This window comes from Bufo gargarizans, chromosome 5, assembly GCF_014858855.1.
Source record: "Bufo gargarizans isolate SCDJY-AF-19 chromosome 5, ASM1485885v1, whole genome shotgun sequence".
NCBI lineage: Eukaryota > Metazoa > Chordata > Amphibia > Anura > Bufonidae > Bufo > Bufo gargarizans.
This window is the reverse complement of record NC_058084.1, coordinates 454,294,748-454,317,037: the sequence shown is the minus strand read 5'-3', so window position 1 is coordinate 454,317,037 and position 22,290 is coordinate 454,294,748. Positions and strand designations below refer to the sequence as shown.

Genomic DNA, 22,290 nt, shown 5'->3' with positions numbered 1-22,290 from the left:
TATCTCATCTTCTGACAGCTGTTTCAGGATGATTGCCCCTCATCAGTGCAGAGCAGAGAGTTAAAGGGGTATTCCCATCTCAGAAATTGATGGCATATCGCTAGGACATGCCAAAAGGTTCGGGTAATACCACTTTGACTCGCTCTTATCTCCAGAACGGGTCCCCCAAAGTGAAGAAGAGTACACCACGCAAGCGCAGCTGCCCTCCTTTCACTGCTACGATAGTTCTGAAAATAGCTGAGCACTGAATTGGCTATTTCCAACGGTCCTATAGAAATGAAAGAAGAGGTGGACGTGCATGTTCAGTGCGCCGTCCTTCACTTCAGGGGCCCTGTTCTGGAGATGGGAGTGGCTCCCAGAGGTTGGACCCACACCTATCTGACATTGTTGGCATATCCTAGTGATATGCCATCAATGTCTGAGATGGGCCAACTCATTTAATCCTTAGTGCGGGTCTTGTGCTTTTATAGTTTTACAGAAACATGGCTGCATATCCAATTGCAGTGACCCAGCAGATTACTGATAAAGAGTTAAATGTTATGATTTATTCTTATGCCAAAATGTACTCTTTTGCATTTGCGCATTTTATTATTCCTAATGGGCAAGATAGGGTTAAGAGGCAGCTTTCTCGTGCAGTTACCTGGGTGATGGGCTGGTTTGATAATGTGTAGTCACCAGGGCCAGAGGCAACACATGTACTGTATGTGTGAGCTCCTTAGAGGTAGGCCTAAGACTACATGAACACGACCGTATGTGTTTTGCGGTGCGCAAATAAAAAATAAAAAAAGGAAACTATCCGTATGCCATCCGTTTTTTTTTTTATACGGATCCATTGTAACAATGCCTAAAACGGACAAGAATAGGATGTGTTCTATTATTTTTTTTTTGCGGGGCTGCAGAACGGACATACTGATGCAGACAGCACACAGTGCAAAAAAAAACGGAACGGACACGGAAACAAACAATGTTCGTGTGCAAAGAAGTCTGGTCAGAGAATTTTCATCCCTGAGACTGGAAGTTGCTAGGAAAAGCAACTGAATGAAGACGATACTCCTGAGAAAATTGAGTCTGAAATTCAAGGCCGTGCAAGACAGGAAGATACGGCACGTTTATGGCAAAAGTCTTTACTGCTGTGGTGTGGGCAAATTGTTTCGGCATCTGCCACACTTTGAGACGGACTGACCATCCGATCTAAGATCTGCTCCCCGCAGACTGGGGATTGCAGAAAGTGTTAATGAGAACAGATTATTTGGGAAGCTTATAAAGTGTATTTAGAGAGAGACTCACGGAGGATTCCTACCATCATAGGGAGCTGCCCTATACACAGCTATTGGGAAGAGCCTACTCTGTAATATCCTTCAGATCTGAGCCTACTGCTGCTATATGTACTGCAACTCCCATCGTTTACTCAGTAAAGAGAGACCTTATTTATTGTAACCAAACCGGCCTGATCATTGCCTCCATCATCCGCTGGCTGTCATCATCCTGCTATCCTGCCTTGCACCCTGCCAATCACCCAACACCAAGGGCACCCAACTACCCAACTATCACCAGGCAGAACCTCCCAAAAGCTCAGGGTGTGCCCAGTGGAAAGAAAAGGTGTGTCCTCCATTCTCCGCATGGCCCAAAGTGAGGACAGCCACAACTACCAGTGCCACATCCACAACTCCCAATCCTCCCTTTGAGGGTTGCTGCACAATAATGGACATCTACCCCCTTTTTTTTTTACGGGTGGAGGTTTATGGTGGTGGTGGTGGTGGTGGGGGGGGGGGGTTACATTGTATTTTTTTGTTAGAACCTAGCAGTTCTTTTCATCCTGTTGATGATTATTTCCATAAATTACCTGCCAGTGTACTCCACACTAAGGCCTCCTGCACATGACCGTATGGTTTTGCGGTCCGTTTTAAACTGATCCGTTTTTTTTGTTTCAGTAGTGTTTCCGTTCACGTTCTGTTTTGCCGTTTGGTTTCCGTTTGTGATCCGTTTTTTGCGGATCGGCTGGGCATAACATTTTCAATAGCTGGTTCCACAAAAACAGAACGGATATGGAAGACATACGGATGCATTCCGTATGGATTCCGTTTTTTTGGGGACCCATTGACTCGAATGGAGACACAGAACGTGATTTGTGGGCAATAATGGGACATGTTCTATCTTTGAACGGAAATACGTAAACAGAAGGCATACAGAGTATCTTCCGGTCTTTCTGCTGATCTATTGAAATGAATGGTTCCATATACGGTCCGTATACGGAAAGCAAAAAACGGAACGTAAACGAGAAAAAAAAACGTTTGTGTGCAGGAGGCCTAATCCAGAGATGCCTTTAAGTTGACACAGCTTTCTTGTTAGGCTTTGTTCACATCACCGTTCAGCCTTTCCGTTCATATTTTCCCCAGAGGCCTCCACTAATCTTCATATTGGCCTGTTGGCTAAAGCATAGTTCCTGAAAGGGATACCAAAGACAATCCACTGATAAGATCCTATAAAAACTTTTTAATTGCGGCCATGCTGGATACAAGAGGTGCCCTCTGGCTGCAGGAACAGTAATTAGGGTTTCATCCAGTGGGGATCTACTCATTATTGGTTAGGTGGTGTAAGGTGACCCCTCCCTTGCTCCAGTAGTGAACCTCCTCCTAGGCTGTCCTTTCTCATTTGAGCTCCACCTAAGAAGAGCTTCCTCCAGTACCTGATAATTTTTTGCAAATTATTACCACTGTATTTTTTTTTTAACCTATTTTTCATTTTCACCCTTGCTCGTGCTGTTTAGTCACAGTTTATCACTGGGATTAGACTATGTGGGCCACCGGGGTCTTTACATGACCCTGCAGCCCCATGTACCATGTCTGGGTCAGTTCTAATTTGGTAAACTGTCAGTATATAAAATAAAAGTTGTGGCCATCCCCTACCCATTAATAGAATAAAGTCTGATGTACGAGGTGGGCCTGGCTTAACAATTCTGGTTGACGTTGTCCGTTCCCTATCAGACTGATGCGGCTTTCAGCTGGTTGACCCAAAAACCAGAGGTCAGAGAAGTAGAGTTCGCCGTGGTCCTTTTTTATGATCTGAAAGAGTTTATTTTTTTATTTTTTGTCCACAGCCTGCAGCTGTCACAGATGTTCCCACGACAGGTGGCAGGAGATCGGTGAGACTGGCAGCACGTGGTTTGATCTGACAGGTTTTCCTTGTGGATCAATAGGCATCTGTGTTGTTTCTGGTAATGGCACCACCCCTTGTCTCAGGTGTTGCTACTGTGGCCATTTAACCTTCCTTATTTATAGTTGCTTCTCCCACAATGCTGTGCAGTTTATAGTTTCAGTTGTGGATAGTTGGTGTGTGGATCTCGGCTGAGTTCCTGGTGCATCCATAGCCCCTTTGAAGTTAAGTCTTTCCTTTCCCTTTTGTATTTTGTATGGGCTCTGTGTGTTACATTTCCATATTGTTTGTATTAGGCCTGTGGGAGATTCCTGTTTGTACTTCTCTTTGGAGGAACAGTTAGTCTTGTCCCTGCCATTAGTACCAGGGTCCTATCGGGCTAGATAGGACTCTAGGTATTCCTGTGTATGAACTCACCTACCTCTGGGGTCTGTTCATACTGGTAGTCAGTCTGGATTTTGGTTAGGGTTTTACTAGGAGGTGTCCATCTTCCTTTCTTAGTTCTCGGGCCCGATTCCCTGTTCCCCCCTTCCCTCTTATGCTCGGTGTGGTGTTTCCCTCCCACACAGAAGCGTGACAGCGGCTCTTTATCTCCGGTGCTGTACATAACGAGTGATAATAGTAATTATCTGGACTGTAATTATCAATGTCAGCATGTGCCGGTAAAGTCTGGCAATATCGATGTGTCACATAATGTTATCATATTTCCCAATGTATTATTAGTGTCGCTCTCGTTATTAGGCTACTTTCACATTAGCGTTTTCAATTCCGCTATTGAGGTCCATCATAGGATCTCAATAGCGTGAGAAAATGCATCCATTTTGTCCCCATTTATTGTCAATAGGGACAAAACTGAACTGAACTAAACGGAATGCTCCAAAATGCCTTCCGTTTCGTTTGGTTGCAAGCAGCGTTTTTCTGTCCGCGATGTGGTGCGGAGCAAGACGGATCCGTCCTGACACACAATGTAAGTCAATGGGGGCGGATCCGTTTTCTCTGACACAAGAGACAACGGATCCGTCCCCCATTGACTTTCAATGGTGTTCATGACGGATCCGTCTTGGCTATATAAGACATAATACAACCGGATCAGCTCATGACGGATGCATGCGGTTGTATTATGGTAACGGAAGCGTTTTTGCAGATCCATGACTGATCCGCAAAAACGCTAATGTGAAAGTAGCTTTACTGTTGCAGATTTATTGCAGTTATTGGCCTAAACAGAAGGTAGACTGCCACCTCTCTACCTGTCACCGTGGTCCATCAGTGTTACCTTGAAAGGTTAACCCTTTCCCTTAAAATGGTGTACATTTAGAGGAAAAAATAAATCTGTATTCCCAGCACGCCATATAAACAATGGCAAAAGATGGGGAAAAATGTGAAACCATGGATGCTCCATTTTTTTGTAAATAGAAACATCCAGCAAAATGTGTAATGAAATATTCCACTGCCATAGAAAAAGTGCTGCAGATATATATATATATATATAAAAAAAACATAAACTCTGTACATAAACATGTAACGCCATATCATGTGGCATAGGCGTCTATAGGGATGTCACATCACAGGTGACCCACATATATTCCGATAGCCAAGTGACTTCTCCAATTGTGTGCAGGGGCAGACTGGCCATAGACCCTAAAGGGAAACTGATGCCCAGGGGGCCACCATCCTCACGGCCGGCCACTGGCAGTTTTTATGTACTGGTAATTTGAATGGTAAGTTAATGGTAAATCGCCAAAACTGGGCAGTCTGGTATCATTAGTTCCCATATTATCTTCTTTTTAGCACCTCCTTACACATATTTGTAGCATGTGCTGGTAAAGCCCGTTAATATTCCTGTTACATAATGTTATCATATTTCCCAATGTATTATTAGAGTTGCTGCTGTTATTACTGTTGCAGTTTTATAGTAGTTATTAGCCTAAACAGAAGGTAGACTGCCACCTCTCTACCTGTCATCCTGGTCCGATAAAAAAATGGCTGCACAATTTTACACATACAAACAATAGAGCTGAGAAATGGGGATCATTCTAAATTCAAGTGGTGTTATACCTACTGTAAATGGAAAAATGGAAGCTCTTAGCGCACATTTTGATCAAACGTGTGTCGGGCCCATCTACCAGGCGTCAAGGTGGCTTCCGCAGACGGGTCCCTAACACAAATTTACCGCCTCTCTTGGACTTATCGAAGCCTACCTTTTTAGGGCAGTGTAGGAACCAGCTACAAACGTACTCTGCTCAGAAATCCCAGGCAGATGGGCGTGTTCAGTCTAAAAGAGGTGCTACCCTCTATATATACCACAAGAAATTTAGCACATTTATATTCATAGTCACAGGTGCATATCCATAAAGCAAACATGGGTCTAACAAGCATACCTCCCAAATTTTGTAAAGCCCAAAGAGGGACAATGTCGGAGTTGCACATACCAAGTCACACCGCTAACTCTGTCCAGTGCCTATCGATACATGCCCAATCCCACACAGCCCCATTTGTTCCGCAATATAGTAGGTATTACCCTATAGTTTCACTAAGAGGTAGCACGGACACGGTAGGCTGTTCCCCCACCGGAACAGCCTACCGGAAAAGGCTACCGCAAGTGTGAAAGTCGTCTAAGCTGTTCATGCACATTAGAGAAATATGGGCTGACGATTTCAACATCTAATGTGTAAGCAGATCCTCCCAACAGCAGAAAAAAGGATCGAGCATGTCGGTTGTGAACATGCCCAATCATTTTCTCCTTGGGGAGATAGGAGGCGTCTGCAGATGGCTTTCTCCTTGCTTCCTGTATAGGGCAATCGGGAGAGAGAGCTGTCGACTGAGACAGCATTTGGCCAATGGCTTTTTTATGTGTATGGTTAGCTTTCGTGATTGGTAGGGTGTATATATGTCTGCACATTTTATATATACATTTATATATATATATTATATAAGTCACCATTTGAGCTGATCGTCACAATATACAATATATATATATATATATATATATATAGTCTGCAGACTAGAGTATAAGACATGAAGACGCTGAAGATCAGTAAAATGTTTAAAGTCAGTTAACACTAGGAAATTGCCCAATTTTTGCGGCAGATAGTGGAGGCCTTTGTGCCCCAGCAGGTCAGAGCTCGCCTTCGTATGCTGATAAGTTCTAGGTAGCGTCCTTAATATTTCATTTTTATGCTGTCAGAGATGATTATTACATAAGGCTGAGTGCATGCATTTTATTAATATATTCTAATTTTGTTCAAATGTTTGCCTGCCACTAAATCCATTTACCAATGCAGCCATCTGTTTCAGAAATGTCTATTTAGAAGATGACTAAACGGATTAACTGCGATATTCTGAAACTTCACCATTAATTATCTCCCCTTACTTCTAGCTACTGTATATTGCTATTGAAACACAATCCCTTCTTAGGATGAAAGACGAGGAGCTGTGCTCCCTGTAAACCTGATAAACTTCAGGCCTCGGCTACACCGAGACATTTCGGAGCACTTTCTGTAACCTCTCCTGATATGTCTGTTTTAGGAAGTACATGTAGTTCCCATAAAATAACAATTACGGATCCTCTGTTCTTTCTCGTGGAGGTGTATTTATACATTGACAATTGGGTGTTCCCATTCTCCTGGGCCATGTCTTTACACAGTCCAATCAGTGATGATGATGTAGGTAAGGAGAATGGTAACAGCCAGTTGTCAATTTATTCCTACAATTCCGGGAGAAGTCGCAGAGGAACGGACAACACAGAGTTCTAAGAAGAAATGCTCCAAAATGTAATGTATTTACTAAAACAGATAGTGTCCCAGGTCCTCCCTAAGAAATACATGAGTGGACCCTAAGCAGAGGAATCTTCTCTTTTTAATTCTGATTCTGGATTTGCCAAAAAATACCCTTTGTGAAGGCCTAAATGTTTCATAAAACCAGTGTGTTTAACTCACATTTGTAGAGCTTTTAGACTTTTAGGACCTGTTCATCAGGACTGACAGATTACAGAGGGTCCTGCTATGGGGTCCACAACCAGTCCATTTCAGAAATGGAGAGGTGTTTTTACTGTCATTGATCCTCTGGTGGCTTTGCATCATTTCTACACCTTATTCTCAGAATTGGTAGCCCAGCCCTAGCCCGACACCTCTCTGACTTTCATTACAGAGGTCATTAACTTTACTCTCCTTCTGCCAGTAAACATTAAAGGGGTGGTTCCAAAATAAAGGACATAGCGCACACTGAACTAAATAATATAATATATAATTAAGATGTACAATCCATCAGCTCCCTTACAAAATGATCATTATAATTTCTCCATAGGCCTGTTTGTGAAACAGTAGTCCAAGCACTATATAATCACGGATACATTAATAAAGCAATAGTCAAAGCCTATTTGGGGTGCTTGCTGTATCAGATTAAGGACAGGCAGGGTCACACTAGCCTACCTGAGCAACCTCCAGTAGGCCCCGGCTCTTGCAGAATAGTGTCCACCCAAAGACAATCACTTGTTACCAGGGTCTGTTTCTTAAAGGTGTTGTCCAGAAGGTAGTATTTTTTACTGTTTTCAGCCAACTCTGAGCCTTTTCCTGACAATTATGTCCTCCGCTGGCCAACCCTTTCAAGACACTTTTACATAGGCAGATGAGCAGCCCAATGGACATTTGCAATTCTTGATGATTGTACAATGTAAACACAAAGGTCGAACAAGAAAATGCTTTTTAGTTGGAGATGGCATCTTTTATGTAGACATAGAAATAAAAATTTTTTGTGTAGACAGGCAATGTGAGTTTATCAAAGGAGGGATTTGAATCAACCGATCGTTCACTGAAACCCCTCCCGATAATTGCCAAGAATTTTTTTTAAGATGCTACACATGATAGACTGAAGCATTCAAACCTTCAGGTAACGGCTGCAAACAAAGCAAAATATCAGCTCCCAGGGTCAGTGGCATACCTGCCATAGAAGCAGATCACATGAGTGCTGTGGGGCCCGGCATTGAACTGCTTCTCCTGTACCACATTTAGATTTATCATCATTTACCATCATCTGCCTCTAAAAGAAGCTCAGTGCATAGAGATTCTAATGCTTCTAGTAACTGTATAAATTCCTGTACACTGAGCTCCCCCTAGTGGTGGCTGCAGGCAGCCAGTTTTATAATATGCTATTTGAAGGTTCACATAGGAGGTAAAGGTAATCCGGTAGTCTGTTCCAGCAGAGAAACAGGCTACCGGAGTTACCATATCTGGCATAGCCGGATACTACCACATACCACCGGATCCCCGTTGACTATAGTGGGATCCAGTGGTGAGACCAGTTTCTTTCCAGCATAAATCCTGACCAAAAGCCGACATTTATGCTGGAAAGTCAACGGAGACTGGTGGTGCCTGGCCATGCTGGAAACAATAACTCCGGTAGTCTGTTTCCCGGTTGGGACAGACAACCGGATTACTTCTACCGCAGATGTGAACATAGCATTATCCATGTATTATATCAGTTGTCAGGTGTAAATACATTTTTTTATTGAAAATGTACTCCTCAAGTAAAAAATATGTATATTTGTGATAAATCTAAGGAATCATGCTTTACGTTTCTCATTACTTGACCCATGAATATGGGAAACTGAGTGGTGCAGGAGGGCCCATAATACGTTTCGCTGTGGGTCCCTATGAGATCTGTATACACCTCTGCTCAGGGTTGTTGCTTCATCCTGGATGATTGTTAAATCCTGATAACACTGAACACTGGCAAGTGCAAACTATAACCCCCAACATTTTAAACACGGCGTGGATCTAATTTCCACTGTACTCCTATTGGCATGCATAGTTTCCACTATTCCTTCCACTGGTGCCCCCAGAATACCTAAAATGTACAATGTAGAAATTTCCATACAGTGCCAAAGGTGCCCCATACAGTGCCAAAGGTGCCCCATACAGTGCCAAAGGTGCCCCATACAGTGCAAAAAAGTGCCCCATACAGTGCCAAAGATGCCCTATACAGTGCCAGAGATGCCCCATATAGTGCTAAAAGGACTATACAGTGCTAAAGATGCCCAATACGGTGCCAGAGATGCCCTGTACATTGCCAAAGATGCCCAATATAGTGCCAAAAGTTCTCCATACTGTCAAAGATGCTCCATATAGTGCCAAAAGGGCTATACAGTGCTAAAGATGCCCAATACGGTGCCAGAGATGTTCTGTAACAGTCCCCAAAATACCTTCTTACAGTAATGAGAATAGTACCTTGGCGTCTGAAAGACAGTGCTCATGTCTGTGGTCTGACACTGACTTACATAGGCGCCATCTTGGTTTCTTTCTTAGATTAGTCACTTCAGCCAGTGGATTTAGCGCATTTGAAAATAATCACCAGCATGGTGCCAGAAATTCAGAACTACAATGCCAACATCTAAGCATGTGCACACCAAAGCAAGGTGTTAAAGGAACCACTAGAACAATGACTGGCATGCTTCAAAGCTGGTGGTGACCAACTTGTAATGGGCAGAGACCAGAGGGGCCAGGCGGCTGCCCAAATTTATTTGAGCAATGCAAACTCAATTCAGTTCATTAGGATGTCTGGAAAACTCCCTGATGAAGCATCATATCAGAAAAGAAACCTAAGGCCTCTTTCACACGGGCGTGTAGGGGGCGGATAGGATGTGGGTGCGTCGCGAGAAAATTGTGCGAATAGGCATTTTGACTGCGATTGCGTTCCGATGTTCAGTTTTTATCGTGCGGGTGCAATGCATTTTGCACGCGCGTGATAAAAAACTGACTGTGGTACCCAGACCCGAACCCGAACTTCTTCACTCAAGTTCGGGTTTGGGTTAGGTGTTCTGTAGATTTTATTATTTTCCCTTATAACATGGTTATAAAGGAAAATAATAGAATTCTTAATACAGAATGCTTAGTAAACTGTAGATTAAGGTGTTAAAAAATAAAAATTTTTTACTTACCTGTTCCAATTGATCGCGCAGCCGGCATCCTCTTCTTGTTTCTTCTTCTTTCAGGACCTGCAAAAGGACCTTTGATGACGTAACCACGCTCACAACGTGGTGAGCGCGGTGACGTCAGCGCAGGTCCTGCTGAATGAAGATAGAAATCTTCCATCTTCATTCAGCAGAACCTACCCTGACGTCATCGCGCTCACCACGCATCGCGCTCACCACGTGGTGAGCGCGATGATGTCACCGAAGGTCCTTTTCCAGCCAGGTCCTGCAAGAAGAAGAAGAAAGAAGACGATGCCGGCTGCGCGATCAAGTGGATGAGGTGAGTTACATTTTTATTTTTTTTAACCCCACAATGGACTTTTTACTTAGCATTCTGAATTTAAGAATGCTATTATTTTCCATTATAACCATGTTATAGAGCATGCTGCGATTTTCACGCAACGCACAAGTGATGCATGAAAATCACCGCTCATGTGCACAGCCCCATTGAAGTGAATGGGTCCGGATTCAGTGCGGGTGCAATGCGTTCAACTCACGCATTTCACCCGTGCGGAATTCTCGCCCGTGTGAAAGGGGCCTAAGTCATTGGGGAATTTATAGCGATTATCAAGTATGCTGTTATTCTCATCCGTTAAAGAGGGTTGTCTGGCCAGTAAGAAATATATAATCATAGTGCTGCTGTGTTTTAGAAACCGCGCCACCCTTGGATTGTATCTGGTAGGGCAGTCCAGTGTCATTGAAGTCAATAGATGCTGCAATACCACACGCAACCTGTGAACAGGTGTGGAGCTGAAGAAATCAGCCATGTTTTTGCAGCCCTCTCATTGCCATATGAGGTAGGATTGGTTATCACTATTTTAGGGAATTGTTTTTTTAATTTGTAACGTATTGGTATAAGATGAGCATAGGTGGACCTGAACGGTTAGATGGCATTACATAGGCTTGGCTTAGCTGGAAGCCTTTCTTTGCAGGTCTGCAGTACGGACAGCTGCTGCTTGTATTATGTGACGGTCACTGGTTCTGTTTGGGTTACACCAGGCAGATGACAGGTCTCACGTTTCTGTTACTTAGGGATTGATTACTCAAGTCATTGTCGAGTCCTCCACAAACAATGCCCCCCCCCCCTTCAAAAGGAGCGGGTTCCCACTATCAAGCAAAAAACTATTCCTCTCTCTTTCAGACCTCAGGGACACGATGTACGTCTACTCATGGCTTGAGCGATAGTCTAAATTGGCCGGTTGTCTACATTAAGCTCTTTCCTTCTCTCCCCTCTAGATATGTGTCACCAAGATGTCCACACGCAACTACCAGGGAATGGACTCTGTGATCAAACCACTGGACACCATTCCTGAAGACAAGAAAGTCCGGGTTCAGAGGACTCAGAGCAGTTTTGACCCGTTCGAAAAGTCTGCAAACCAGGTGAAGAGAGTGCACTCTGAAAACAATGCATGCATTAACTTTAAGAGTGCCTCCGTGGGGAAGGAGTCTCCCAAAGTCAGACGTCATTCAAGCCCTAGCTCGGTAAGGCACTGTGTTGAAGCCTAGTGTGATCGGGAAGACTGGTTTAATTTGGTATAAGACTATACGGTGTTGGGGGGTGGTATTATATAACGCGCACCAATACTTTGCTACCGTACATATCGACTAGTACCACTTATTTTGGTCATTAGACCTTAGACATGTGTATATATATATAGAACTGGCCTCTGGAAGCCCCAGCAATTGGCCACCAACACCACATATTGCAGAAGATCCCTGGGAAGCCATATTATACATAGCTGAGTGAGAAGAGCGCCCCCAACTGACTAGTAGTAAAGGGGGCTCACCGTTGACAAGGGATATGGATTGGAAGAGGAAAAAGGGGATGTCCCACCATAACACAGGTCCTCAGACCAGATACTTACCACCTATCTTGTATTATCGTGGGGCAACCCTTTTAGGCCATGTTCACACAGATGTTAATCACATATTCTTAATATGGGGGTGGGGGCCACATCTTAGCTCTGGGACCAGGTGGTAGCAATGTTCCCCCACTTCTTAACTGGATAGAATCAGCTAACTCGTATCAGTAAGGGTGGGTGGTGAACATCTCCTAGGTGACCAAGGTGGTGGTAGCACCAGGACAGCTGTCCCATGTGCTTTATGTTGAATCCAGCCCAGAATATATATGGTCTACGTCTATGTAAATCATGCCGAATATATTGTTAGGGATCTCTGTATATGATGAATTGCAATGCCTCTGATCGGTGGGGGTCCGAATCTGCATCCAAGCCTTGAGGCCTCCTCATTGTAAATCAAGCACAGCGCAGTCTATTGCATAGTGGCTGGTCTTGGTATTGCAGCTCTATCCCATACACTTGAAAGGGGCAGAGCTGCAGAAAGAGGCTGCATTGCTCGTTTCAGCACTATGGCCCCTACAACAGCTGATCCACATGGGTGCCAGGAGTCAGACCCCTCACTGATCTGATATTGATGACCTATCCTTAGGATATGTCCTCAATATTGAATACCCAGAAAACCCCCTTTAAATGTAATAAAGGTTACACTATAAATGTATCATAACAGTTTCTTAAATCCAGATGAAAGCGGTAAACTGGAATGAATCCGCTGCCCACATGTATTTCTATGGAGCTTAGATTAATGCCTAGATCACAATGCCTAATGGTGCAGACTCGCAGGTTCTACTGCAGGTAACACGCAAGATGTAAAAGTAAACAGCCCTTAAAATTGGCCGCTGATCTCTTATTTAAGATTTAAAGTGATGTGCGGCGGCATCAAAGGGAATGTCTCCTGGATGTATTTTTGGTGTTATTCATTAGTTGTATGTCTGTAAGATAGCAGTAATATGTTTGGTCTTTTACACCCTTTAGGGCATATTTTTTATTATTGCATTCTACTAAACATCATTTTTCCAGTTGGATTTTATAAAAAAAAAATTTAACAGTTTGTTTCTTACACCTTTCAGTTTCACTGAATCTGCAGACTGTTCCTTCTTCTCGGTGAATCTATCAAAAAGCTGCTCTGACGGCGCGATCCATAGCCATTATTTCTTCACTCCTGACAGCTCATTAACACTTATTTAACCATATTCTAATTATTTGATCATAATTTAGCTTTACTGAGTGTTTATGAGCTGCTATGGAGCCAGAGATAAGGGTTATAGATGGAGCTGTCAGATCGGCTCTCTGATGAATTCAGTTAGTTCTGACAGAGCTTAGTGGTGCAACAAGAGACCCCAGAAATACCAAACCCGCCCCGGAGTTCAGTAGGGTGGGTTATTATGGCAGCTGCTAGTAATGGGTCAATTGACAGAAAAATTCCATAGGGCGGGAGGTTTTCTGGATAGTATTGGAAGTCACTCCATGTATTCTACGTCCTGTCCTGGCTCAGTAACTGTGTTTGGACTTTTAGCACAACAGACAATCTTGCTTAAAGGGAACCTGTCATGTGGATATTTGATTATAATCTAACTAATTATATACAATCATTAACTACTAAAAAGTACCTTAGATGTATTCACTTACTGGTGTGACAGATGGTTACCTCATAATATACACACAAAGATGCCGCATGCTAATGAGCTGATTTGAGTCCAGCATGATGTCATTGAGTCCAGCGTTTATTTAATTCAGAGCTATAGCCACTCCCCTGCCCACCTGCTGCTGATTCATATGGAATGAAACTGTCAATCAGCAGCAGGTGGGCGGGGAGAGTCAGGAGCTCATGAATATTCATGACTCACCATTATCAGCTGGAGCTTTTCAATACAAGATGTTGGCAGATTGACTGGGTCAATTAAAGAAAGTGACCCGGTGAATCAGTCACTTATTTATGTTGCCCTTAGTTAGGACACCATAAAACTGGTGACAGGTTCCCTTTAACTCTCTCAGTCAGACCATCACTGTGACCACAGAGAGTCCTTCTGTAGTGACTGTAGAGCATCACACATTACACTGATCAATGGAGGGATCTTCTGTGGACATCTACCGTATATCTAAGTGGACCAAGAGAACAATAGAGCTGTCGAACTGTTATCCTAATTCTACACCTACTATTAGTGATAATAGATTCGGATTCGTCCTGTTTTGGACTAATCCGAATATTTTTGTGGTTACATTAAATATAATGAGTTCACAATTGCCATATTCACGATGTAATATATATGAATCTAAAATCATGAATGGAAATTGCCCAAATTTTTTTTTAATGTGTTTTCTATGAATGGGGCAGATGTACTAAAAAAGTGTAGATGGCTTAAGCTTAGACCTGCACCAGATTTGTCACAGGGGCTCAGGCTGGATGATATATGTGATGCAGGGATAGACACTTGTACAATTTTATACCAACTATTGTTTAGTTTACTTTGCAGCAGAATGTGGCTCCCGAATTGTGATGCACTCGTAAACCACGCCCTTTTCAGCAAAGCCACACCCCTTTTTCACTAAGCCACACTGCGGAACATTTCTGTAAACCTAGATGGGACAAATTTTACCACATTATGTCACAATTTATGCCAAAATGTAGGAGATCTAATTTTTGCAAATGTGGGCCTCCAATTTGTTAAAAATCCCCTTTTTTGATGGAAGGAACCATTTAAAGGGAATCTATTACCAGTTTTATGGTCCCGAATCTAAGGGCAGTATAAAGTAAACTAGTGAAAAATTTCCTTAGAAAAACATTGGGTCGCTTGCTTCAATTGTCCCAGCTATTATGCTGAAATTGAGCAGCTCCAGCTCTGGAGTCCTCCTGGAAGTCAGTATAATAGTCAATTCACATAAGGTTGAGTTCACATCACCGTTTATTTTTCAGTTTTTCTGAAGAACAGAAAAATAACGAAAAAAACTGATTCTTTGCATCAGTTCTGCACTTTTGGCATCCGGTTTAACCATTTCTGTCTGAGATCCATTTTTTTTGATGGAAAAAAAAAGTCCTGCATTCAATGGCTAAAACAGATGCCAAATGTCCATAACTGATGCTCAGGATCCCTTTTTTTTTTAAATTTTTTCTGTACAGGATCCTTTTTTTAATTTTTTTTTTTTACAGGATCCGTTTTTTTTCTCTTTATTTTTCTGTTCTTCAGAAGAACTGAAGAATAATCGGTGATGTGACCTGTCCCTAAGTGATCCAGCATTTTACACAGGGAATCTGTCCCCAGTTTATCCTGTCCTTAATTTGGGCAGCATAAAACTGCTGACAGATTCCCTTTAGGGCCCTTTCACACGGGCGAGTATTCCGCGCGGATGCGATGCGTGAGTTGAACGCATTGCACCCGCACTGAATCCCGACCCATTCATTTCTATGGGGCTGTGCACATGAGCGGTGATTTTCATGCATCACTTATGCGTTGCGTGAAAATCGCAGCATGCTCTATTTTGTGTGTTTTTCACGTAACGCAGGCCCCATAGAAGTGAATGGGGTTGTGTGAAAATCGCAAGCATCCGCAAGCAAGTGCGAATGCGGTGCGATTTTCACGCACGGTTGCTAGGGGACGATCGGGATGGAGACCCGATCATTATTATTTTCCCTTATAACATGGTTATAAGGGAAAATAATAGCATTCTGAATACAGACTGCATAGTACAATAGGGCTGGAGGGGTTAAAAAAATAAAGAAATAATAATTTCACTCACCTTAATCCACTTGCCCGCGCAGCCCGGCTTCTCTTCTCTCTGTCTTCTGTGCTGTGTGGAGAAAGAGGACCTGTGGTGACGTCACTCCGGTCATCACATGATCCATCACCATGGGAAAAGATCATGTGATGGATCATGTGATGATCGGAGTGATGTCACCACAGGTCCTGTTCCTCCACACAGCACAGAAGAAAGACAGAAGAGAAGCCGGGCTACGCGAGCAAGTGGATTAAGGTGAGTTAAATATTTTTTTTTTTTAACCCCTCCAGCTAGGGGTGGGCGGTATAGGCGATATAGGCGATATGCGATATGAATTTGGGCCACGATATGGATTTTCGCCATATCGCCTATATCGCCGGACCGCGATATGATCATTTTCTCCTGAGCCGGCCGGCACAGCGGAGGGGGGAGGAGGGAGGAGGAGGGAGTCCCTCCCTCCCCACTGTGCGCGGCTGCCGCTGAACACCAATGAGGACAGAGTAGGAGGAGGAGGGGAGGGACTGTGGCCACTGCGCTACCAATGAATGTGCCGGCCATATCCCACAGGGTCCCCCTCCTCCCCCCCCATCATTGGTGGCAGTTTGCAGTTCCGATCGGAGCCCCAGCAGTGTAATGCTGGGGCTCCGATCGGTTACCATGGCAGCCAGGAGTCACGCTGCTGAAGTCCTGGCTGCCATGGTATGTTAGTGAGCAGAGAGCAGCGCATTATACTCACGTGCGCTGTGGCCGGCGGTCGCTGCTTCTTCTGTCTGTGCGGCGGATTGCTAATGCTTACAGACCTATGAGAAGGAGCGACCGGCGGCCACAGCGCACGTGAGTATAATGCGCTGCTCTCTGCTCACTAACATACCATGGCAGCCAGGACTTCAGCAGCGTGACTCCTGGCTGCCATGGTAACCGATCGGAGCCCCAGCATTACACTGCTGGGGCTCCGATCGGAACTGCAAACTGCCACCAATGATGGGGGGAGGAGGGGGACCCTGTGGCCACTGCCACCAATACGTTGCGTTGCGTTACCAGAGGGGACATATCAGAGGCAGGGGGAGAAGATCAGAGGCTGGGGAAGGGTGACATATCAGAGGCTGGGGAAGGGTGACATATCAGAGGCTGGGGAAGGGGGGCAGATCAGAGGCTGGGGAAGGGGGGCAGATCAGAGGCTGGGGAAGGGGGGCAGATCAGAGGCTGGGGAGAAGATCAGAGGCTGGGGAAGGGGGGCAGATCAGAGGCTGGGGAGAAGATCAGAGGCTGGGGGAGGCAGATCAGAGGCTGGGGAGAAGATCAGAGGCTGGGGAAGGGGGGCAGATCAGAGGCTGGGGAAGGGGGGCAGATCAGAGGCTGGGGAAGGGGGGCAGATCAGAGGCTGGGGAAGGGGGGCAGATCAGAGGCTGGGGAAGGGGGGCAGATCAGAGGCTGGGGAAGGGGGGCAGATCAGAGGCTGGGGGGGCAGATCAGAGGCTGGGGGGGGCAGATCAGAGGCTGGGGGGGGGGGGCAGATCAGAGGCTGGGGGGGGGGGGCAGATCAGAGGCTGGGGGGGGGGGGCAGATAAGAGGCTGGGGGGGGGCAGATAAGAGGCTGGCGCCATGGTCAGCTCCCTGCTGTTGTGTGTACTATGCACAGGGCAGCAGGGAGAGTGTAAAGTCCTATTCACCCTAATAGAGCTCTATTAGGGTGAATATGACAAGGGTTCTAGCCCTTAATGAGGCCAATAGTTAATAAATAAAAAGTAAAAAAAAAAAATATTTAAACCCCCCCCCAATATAGAAAACAATATATCGCAATATATATCGCATATCGCATATCGCACATGCTTAAAATTATATCGCAATATAGATTTTAGGCCATATCGCCCACCCCTACCTCCAGCGCTATTTTACTATGCGTTCTGTATTCAGAATGCTATTATTTTCCCTTATAACCATGTTATAAGGGAAAATAATACAATCTACGGAACACCGATCCCAAGCCCGAACTTCTGTGAAGAAGTTCGGGTTTGGGTACCAAACATGCGTGATTTTTCTCACGAGAGTGCAAAACGCATTGCAATGTTTTGCACTCGCGCAGAAAAATCGCGCGTGTTCCCGCAACGCACCTGCACATTTTCCCGCAACGCCCGTGTTTTCCCTTATAACATGGTTATAAGGGAAAATAATATCATTCTGAATACAGAATGCATAGTAAAATAGCGCTGGAGGCGTTAAAAAAATAAAAAATAATTTAACTCACCTTAATCCACTTGATCGCGCACCCGGCATCTCCTTCTGTCTGTCTTCTGTGCTGTGTGGAGGAACAGGACCTGTGGTGACGTCACTCCAGTCATCACATGATCTTTTACCATGGTGATGGATCATGTGATGACCGGAGTGACGTCACCACAGGTCCTGTTCCTCCACACAGATAAGATCAAGACAGAAGGAGATGTCGGCTTCGCGATCAAGTGGACTAAGGAGAGTTAAATTATTATTATTATTTTTTTAACCCCTCCAGCGCTATTTTACTATGCATTCTGTATTCAGAATGCTATTATTTTCCCTTATAACCATGTTATAAGGGAAAATAATAATGATCGGGTCTCCATCCCGATCGTCTCCTAGCAATCGTGCGTGAAAACCGCACCGCATCTGCACTTGCTTGCGGATGCTTGCGATTTTCACGCAACCCCATTCATTTCTATGGGGCCTGCGTTACGTGAAAAACGCACAAAATAGAGCATGCTGCGATTTTCACGCAACGCACAAGTGATGCGTGAAAATCACCGCTCATGTGAACAGCCCCATAGAAATTAATAGGTCGGGATTCAGTGCGGGTGCAATGCGTTCAACTCACGCATCGCATCCGCACGTGTGAAAGGGGCCTAAGGGCCCATTATATGATGCAATGATCAGCTGAATGATCGTTCATACGATTGTTCATTCCTGATCATTCTGCAGTGTAAGTCTGCCCTTAAAGGGAATCTGTCAATTGAACCTCTTATGTGGGCATATAAACAATCGTCTTCACTGCATCACCTCATGTAAAAGGGATGTGCAGCCAACACTAATGCAACAATATGAGAGGTGTAAGGGAACGAATGATCACAAGGACGATCATTCAGATCTCTTCCAATAGTTGCAACATGAAATTTATAAACAAGCGATTTGCTACATTGGCGATCAGCATTCGTTATGGACAGATACGTAGTAGGACCCTTAGCCCTGTATCTAAATACCCTGACCAAGGCAGTGTTGTGCCCTCTGGCTCTCCGCACCCAGGACGCCTGACTCAGCAGCACCCCCCTGTGGTTTGGTCTCACACTCTTCCAGGACGATCATAATTGCTGGATTTATTCTGTCATTTGATCATTTTTGGATTACCGGATGACGAACTAAAGAAGTTTCACTAGATCATATTAGTATAGGGATTTTAGAACTGTATAACAAAGGGACATCTGCGCTTTCATCACCTCACAGACTTTGCCACATTATATACAGCATTGCGGTGAACGGCGCTCTCGCAGAATTTGTCGCACTGACTGATTAAAGTCTGCTTTTCCAAGGTTGAATGATGGCATTGTGAGGTAGGACAGGCACACCTTGTGTAAGTTATACTGATGAATTCACCGGGGATGAGGACGGCGGCTAGTGTAACATCCTACAGGAAATTTTACTCTATTTAATGCTCATTCTTGAAAATTGGCCAATTTCAGAACATTTTTCATACAATAGAAAATCTGGAACATTTATGGAAACCCTAGGAGGAAAAATCTATGATTTAACTGTGCGATTTTCGCTTTGAAATTACTTGCCATCAATGGAGATCATAGCCCTTACAATAATAATCCACAATGCCGCGGCCGCTCCATGTATTCATGTTCCTCCATAAGCTTCTGTGCATTCCTTGCTATGTTGATCCTTCATAGCGTAGTAGTATGGGTTCTTAAAGGAGTTGCCATCAAAGGCAACTTTTTTCATATTGCACATGGCAAATGGGGGGAAAGTTAGCGCCAATGGGTGTCGACCCACTGTGCCAGCTAACCGGTTTGGCTTTGGGCTAGACCTAAGGGTCTGTCCCCTGGATTTCGCCCTTTAAGCCCTATATAGGTATCTGAACTTCGCTGCAAGGAAACCAACCAGGCAGCTACCTCCAGGAGTAGTCCCAGTGTAGTTGGCAGCTGACACCAGTGCAAGGCCCCAGGGGTTAGTCACATAGTCAGGAGGCAGGCCAAGGTCAGGGCATGCAGTGTACTAACATATTGGTAAGAAAGTCTGAGGTCAGGGCAGGTGACAGTAGGGCAATGCAAAAAAACTGGCTAAGGTCTGGGCAGGAGGCTAGAGGTCAGCATCGGTAGTCCAGGTAGAGTAAGGTACATGGATAGTCAAACAAGGAATACATGTTTCCTGGTCACTAGAGACTAGTAAACCTAAAGCTTAGGCATTCTCCCACTGGGAAAGGTGTCTTAAATACTCAGGAACTGTCAGACATTGGCTGAGGAAGAATTTGGATGCACGCACTGGCCTCCTAGTGGGCAGGATTAGACTTTCTTATATATATACAGTTGCAAGAAAAAGTATGTGAACCCTTTTGGAATGATATGGATTTCTGCATAAATTGGTCCTAAAATGTGATCTGATCTTCATGTAAGTCACAACAATAGACAATCACCGTCTGCTTAAACTAATAACACACAAAGAATTAAGTGTTACCATGTTTTTATTGAACGCACCATGTAAACATTCACAGTGCAGGTGGAAAAAGTATGTGAACCCTTGGATTTAATAACTGGTTGAACCTCCTTTGGCAGCAATAACTTCAACCAAACGTTTCCTGTAGTTGCAGATCAGACGTGCACAATGGTCAGGAGTAATTCTTGACCGTTCCTCTTTATAGAACTGTTTCAGTTCAGCAATATTCTTGGGATGTCTGGTGTGAATCGCTTTCTTGAGGTCATGCCACAGCATCTCAATCGGGTTGAGGTCAGGACTCTGACTGGGTCGCTCCAGAAGGCGTATTTTCTTCTGTTTAAGCCATTCTGTTGTTGATTTACTTCTATGCTTTGGGTCGTTGTCCTGTTGCAACACCCATCTTCTGTTGAGCTTTCAGTTGGTGGACAGATGGCCTTAAAGAGGACCTTTCACCTGGAAAAACATTGTGAACTAAGTATCCTGACATATACAGCGGCGCCCAGGGATCTCACTGCACTTACTATTATCCCTGGGCGCCGCTCCGTTCTCCCGTTTTGTCCTCCGGTATCTTCGCTCAGTAAGTTATAGTAGGCGAAGACTGCCCTTGTTCTGCTGGGTGTCTCCTCCTCCTAGGCTGTAGCGCTGGCCAATCGCAGCGCACAGCTCACAACCTGGGAGAAAAAAAAACTCCCAGGCTGTGAGCTGTGCGTTGCGATTGGCCAGCGCTACAGCCTAGGAGGAGGAGATGCCCAGCAGAACAAGGGCAGTCTCCGCCTACTATAACCAAGAGTCCTAAGTCTTCGCCTACTGAGCGAAGATACCGGAGGACATAACGAGAGATCGGAGCGGCGCCCAGGGATAATAGTAAGTGCAGTGAGATCCCTGGGCGCCGCTGTATATGTCAGGATACTTAGTTCACAATGTTTTTCCAGGTAAAAGGTCCTCTTTAAGTTCTCCTGCAAAATGTCTTGATAAGCTTGGGAAGTGATTTTTCCTTCGATGATGGCAATCCGTCCAGACCCTGACGCAGCGAAGCCGCCCCAAACCATGATGCCCCCACCACCATACTTCACAGTTGGGATGAGGTATTGATGTTGGTGTGCTGTGCCTCTTTGTCTCCACACATAGTGTTGTGTGTTTCTTCCAAACAACTGAACTTTGGTTTCATCTGTCCACAGAATATTTTGCCAGTACTGCTGTGGAACATCCAGGTGCTCTTGTGCAAACTGTAAACTTGCAGCAATGTTTTTTTTTGGACAGCAGTGGCTTCCTCTGTGGTATCCTCCCATTCTTGTTTAATGTTTTACATATCGTAGATTCGCTAACAGGGATGTTAGCATATGCCAAAGAGTTTTGTAAGTCTTTAGCTGACACTCTAGGATTCTTCTTCACCTCATTGTGCAGTCTGCGCTGTGCTCTTGCAGTCATCTTTACAGGACAGCCACTCCTAGGGAGAGTAGCAGCAGTGCTGAACTTTCTCCATTTATAGACAATTTGTCTTACCGTGGACTGATGAACAGCAAGGCTTTTGGAGAAACTTTTATAACCCTTTCCAGCTTTATGCAAGTCAACAATTCTTACTCGTAGGTCTTCTGAGAGATCTTTTGTGCGAGGCATCATTCACATCAGGCAATGCTTCTTGTGAAAAGCAAACCCAGAACTGGTGTGTGTTTTTTATAGGGCAGGGCAGCTGTAACCAACACCTCCAATCTCATCTCATTGATTGGACTCCAGTTGGCTGATACCTCACTCCAATTAGCTCTTGGAGATGTCATTAGTCTAGGGGTTCACATACTTTTTCCACCTGCACTGTGAATGTTTACATGGTGTGTTAAATAAAAACATGGTAACATTTAATTCTTTGTGTGTTATTAGTTTAAGCAGACTGTGATTGTCTATGGTTGTGACTTAGATGAAGATCAG

At 44.5% G+C, this 22,290-nt stretch overlaps 1 protein-coding gene across 3 annotated transcripts in view; it reads left to right on the top strand.

Moving 5' to 3' along the window:
- CDK14 (cyclin dependent kinase 14) overlaps positions 1-22,290 on the top strand; it is a 481,017-nt gene that overhangs the window by 93,794 nt on the left and 364,933 nt on the right. For 2 of the 3 annotated variants that reach the window (XM_044293157.1, XM_044293159.1), the window contains one exon: positions 11,354-11,599. In XM_044293157.1, coding sequence (XP_044149092.1) covers positions 11,354-11,599 — 246 coding nt within the window. The remainder of the gene's footprint in view (positions 1-11,353; positions 11,600-22,290) is intronic. The other variant, XM_044293158.1, reaches the window with a different exon arrangement.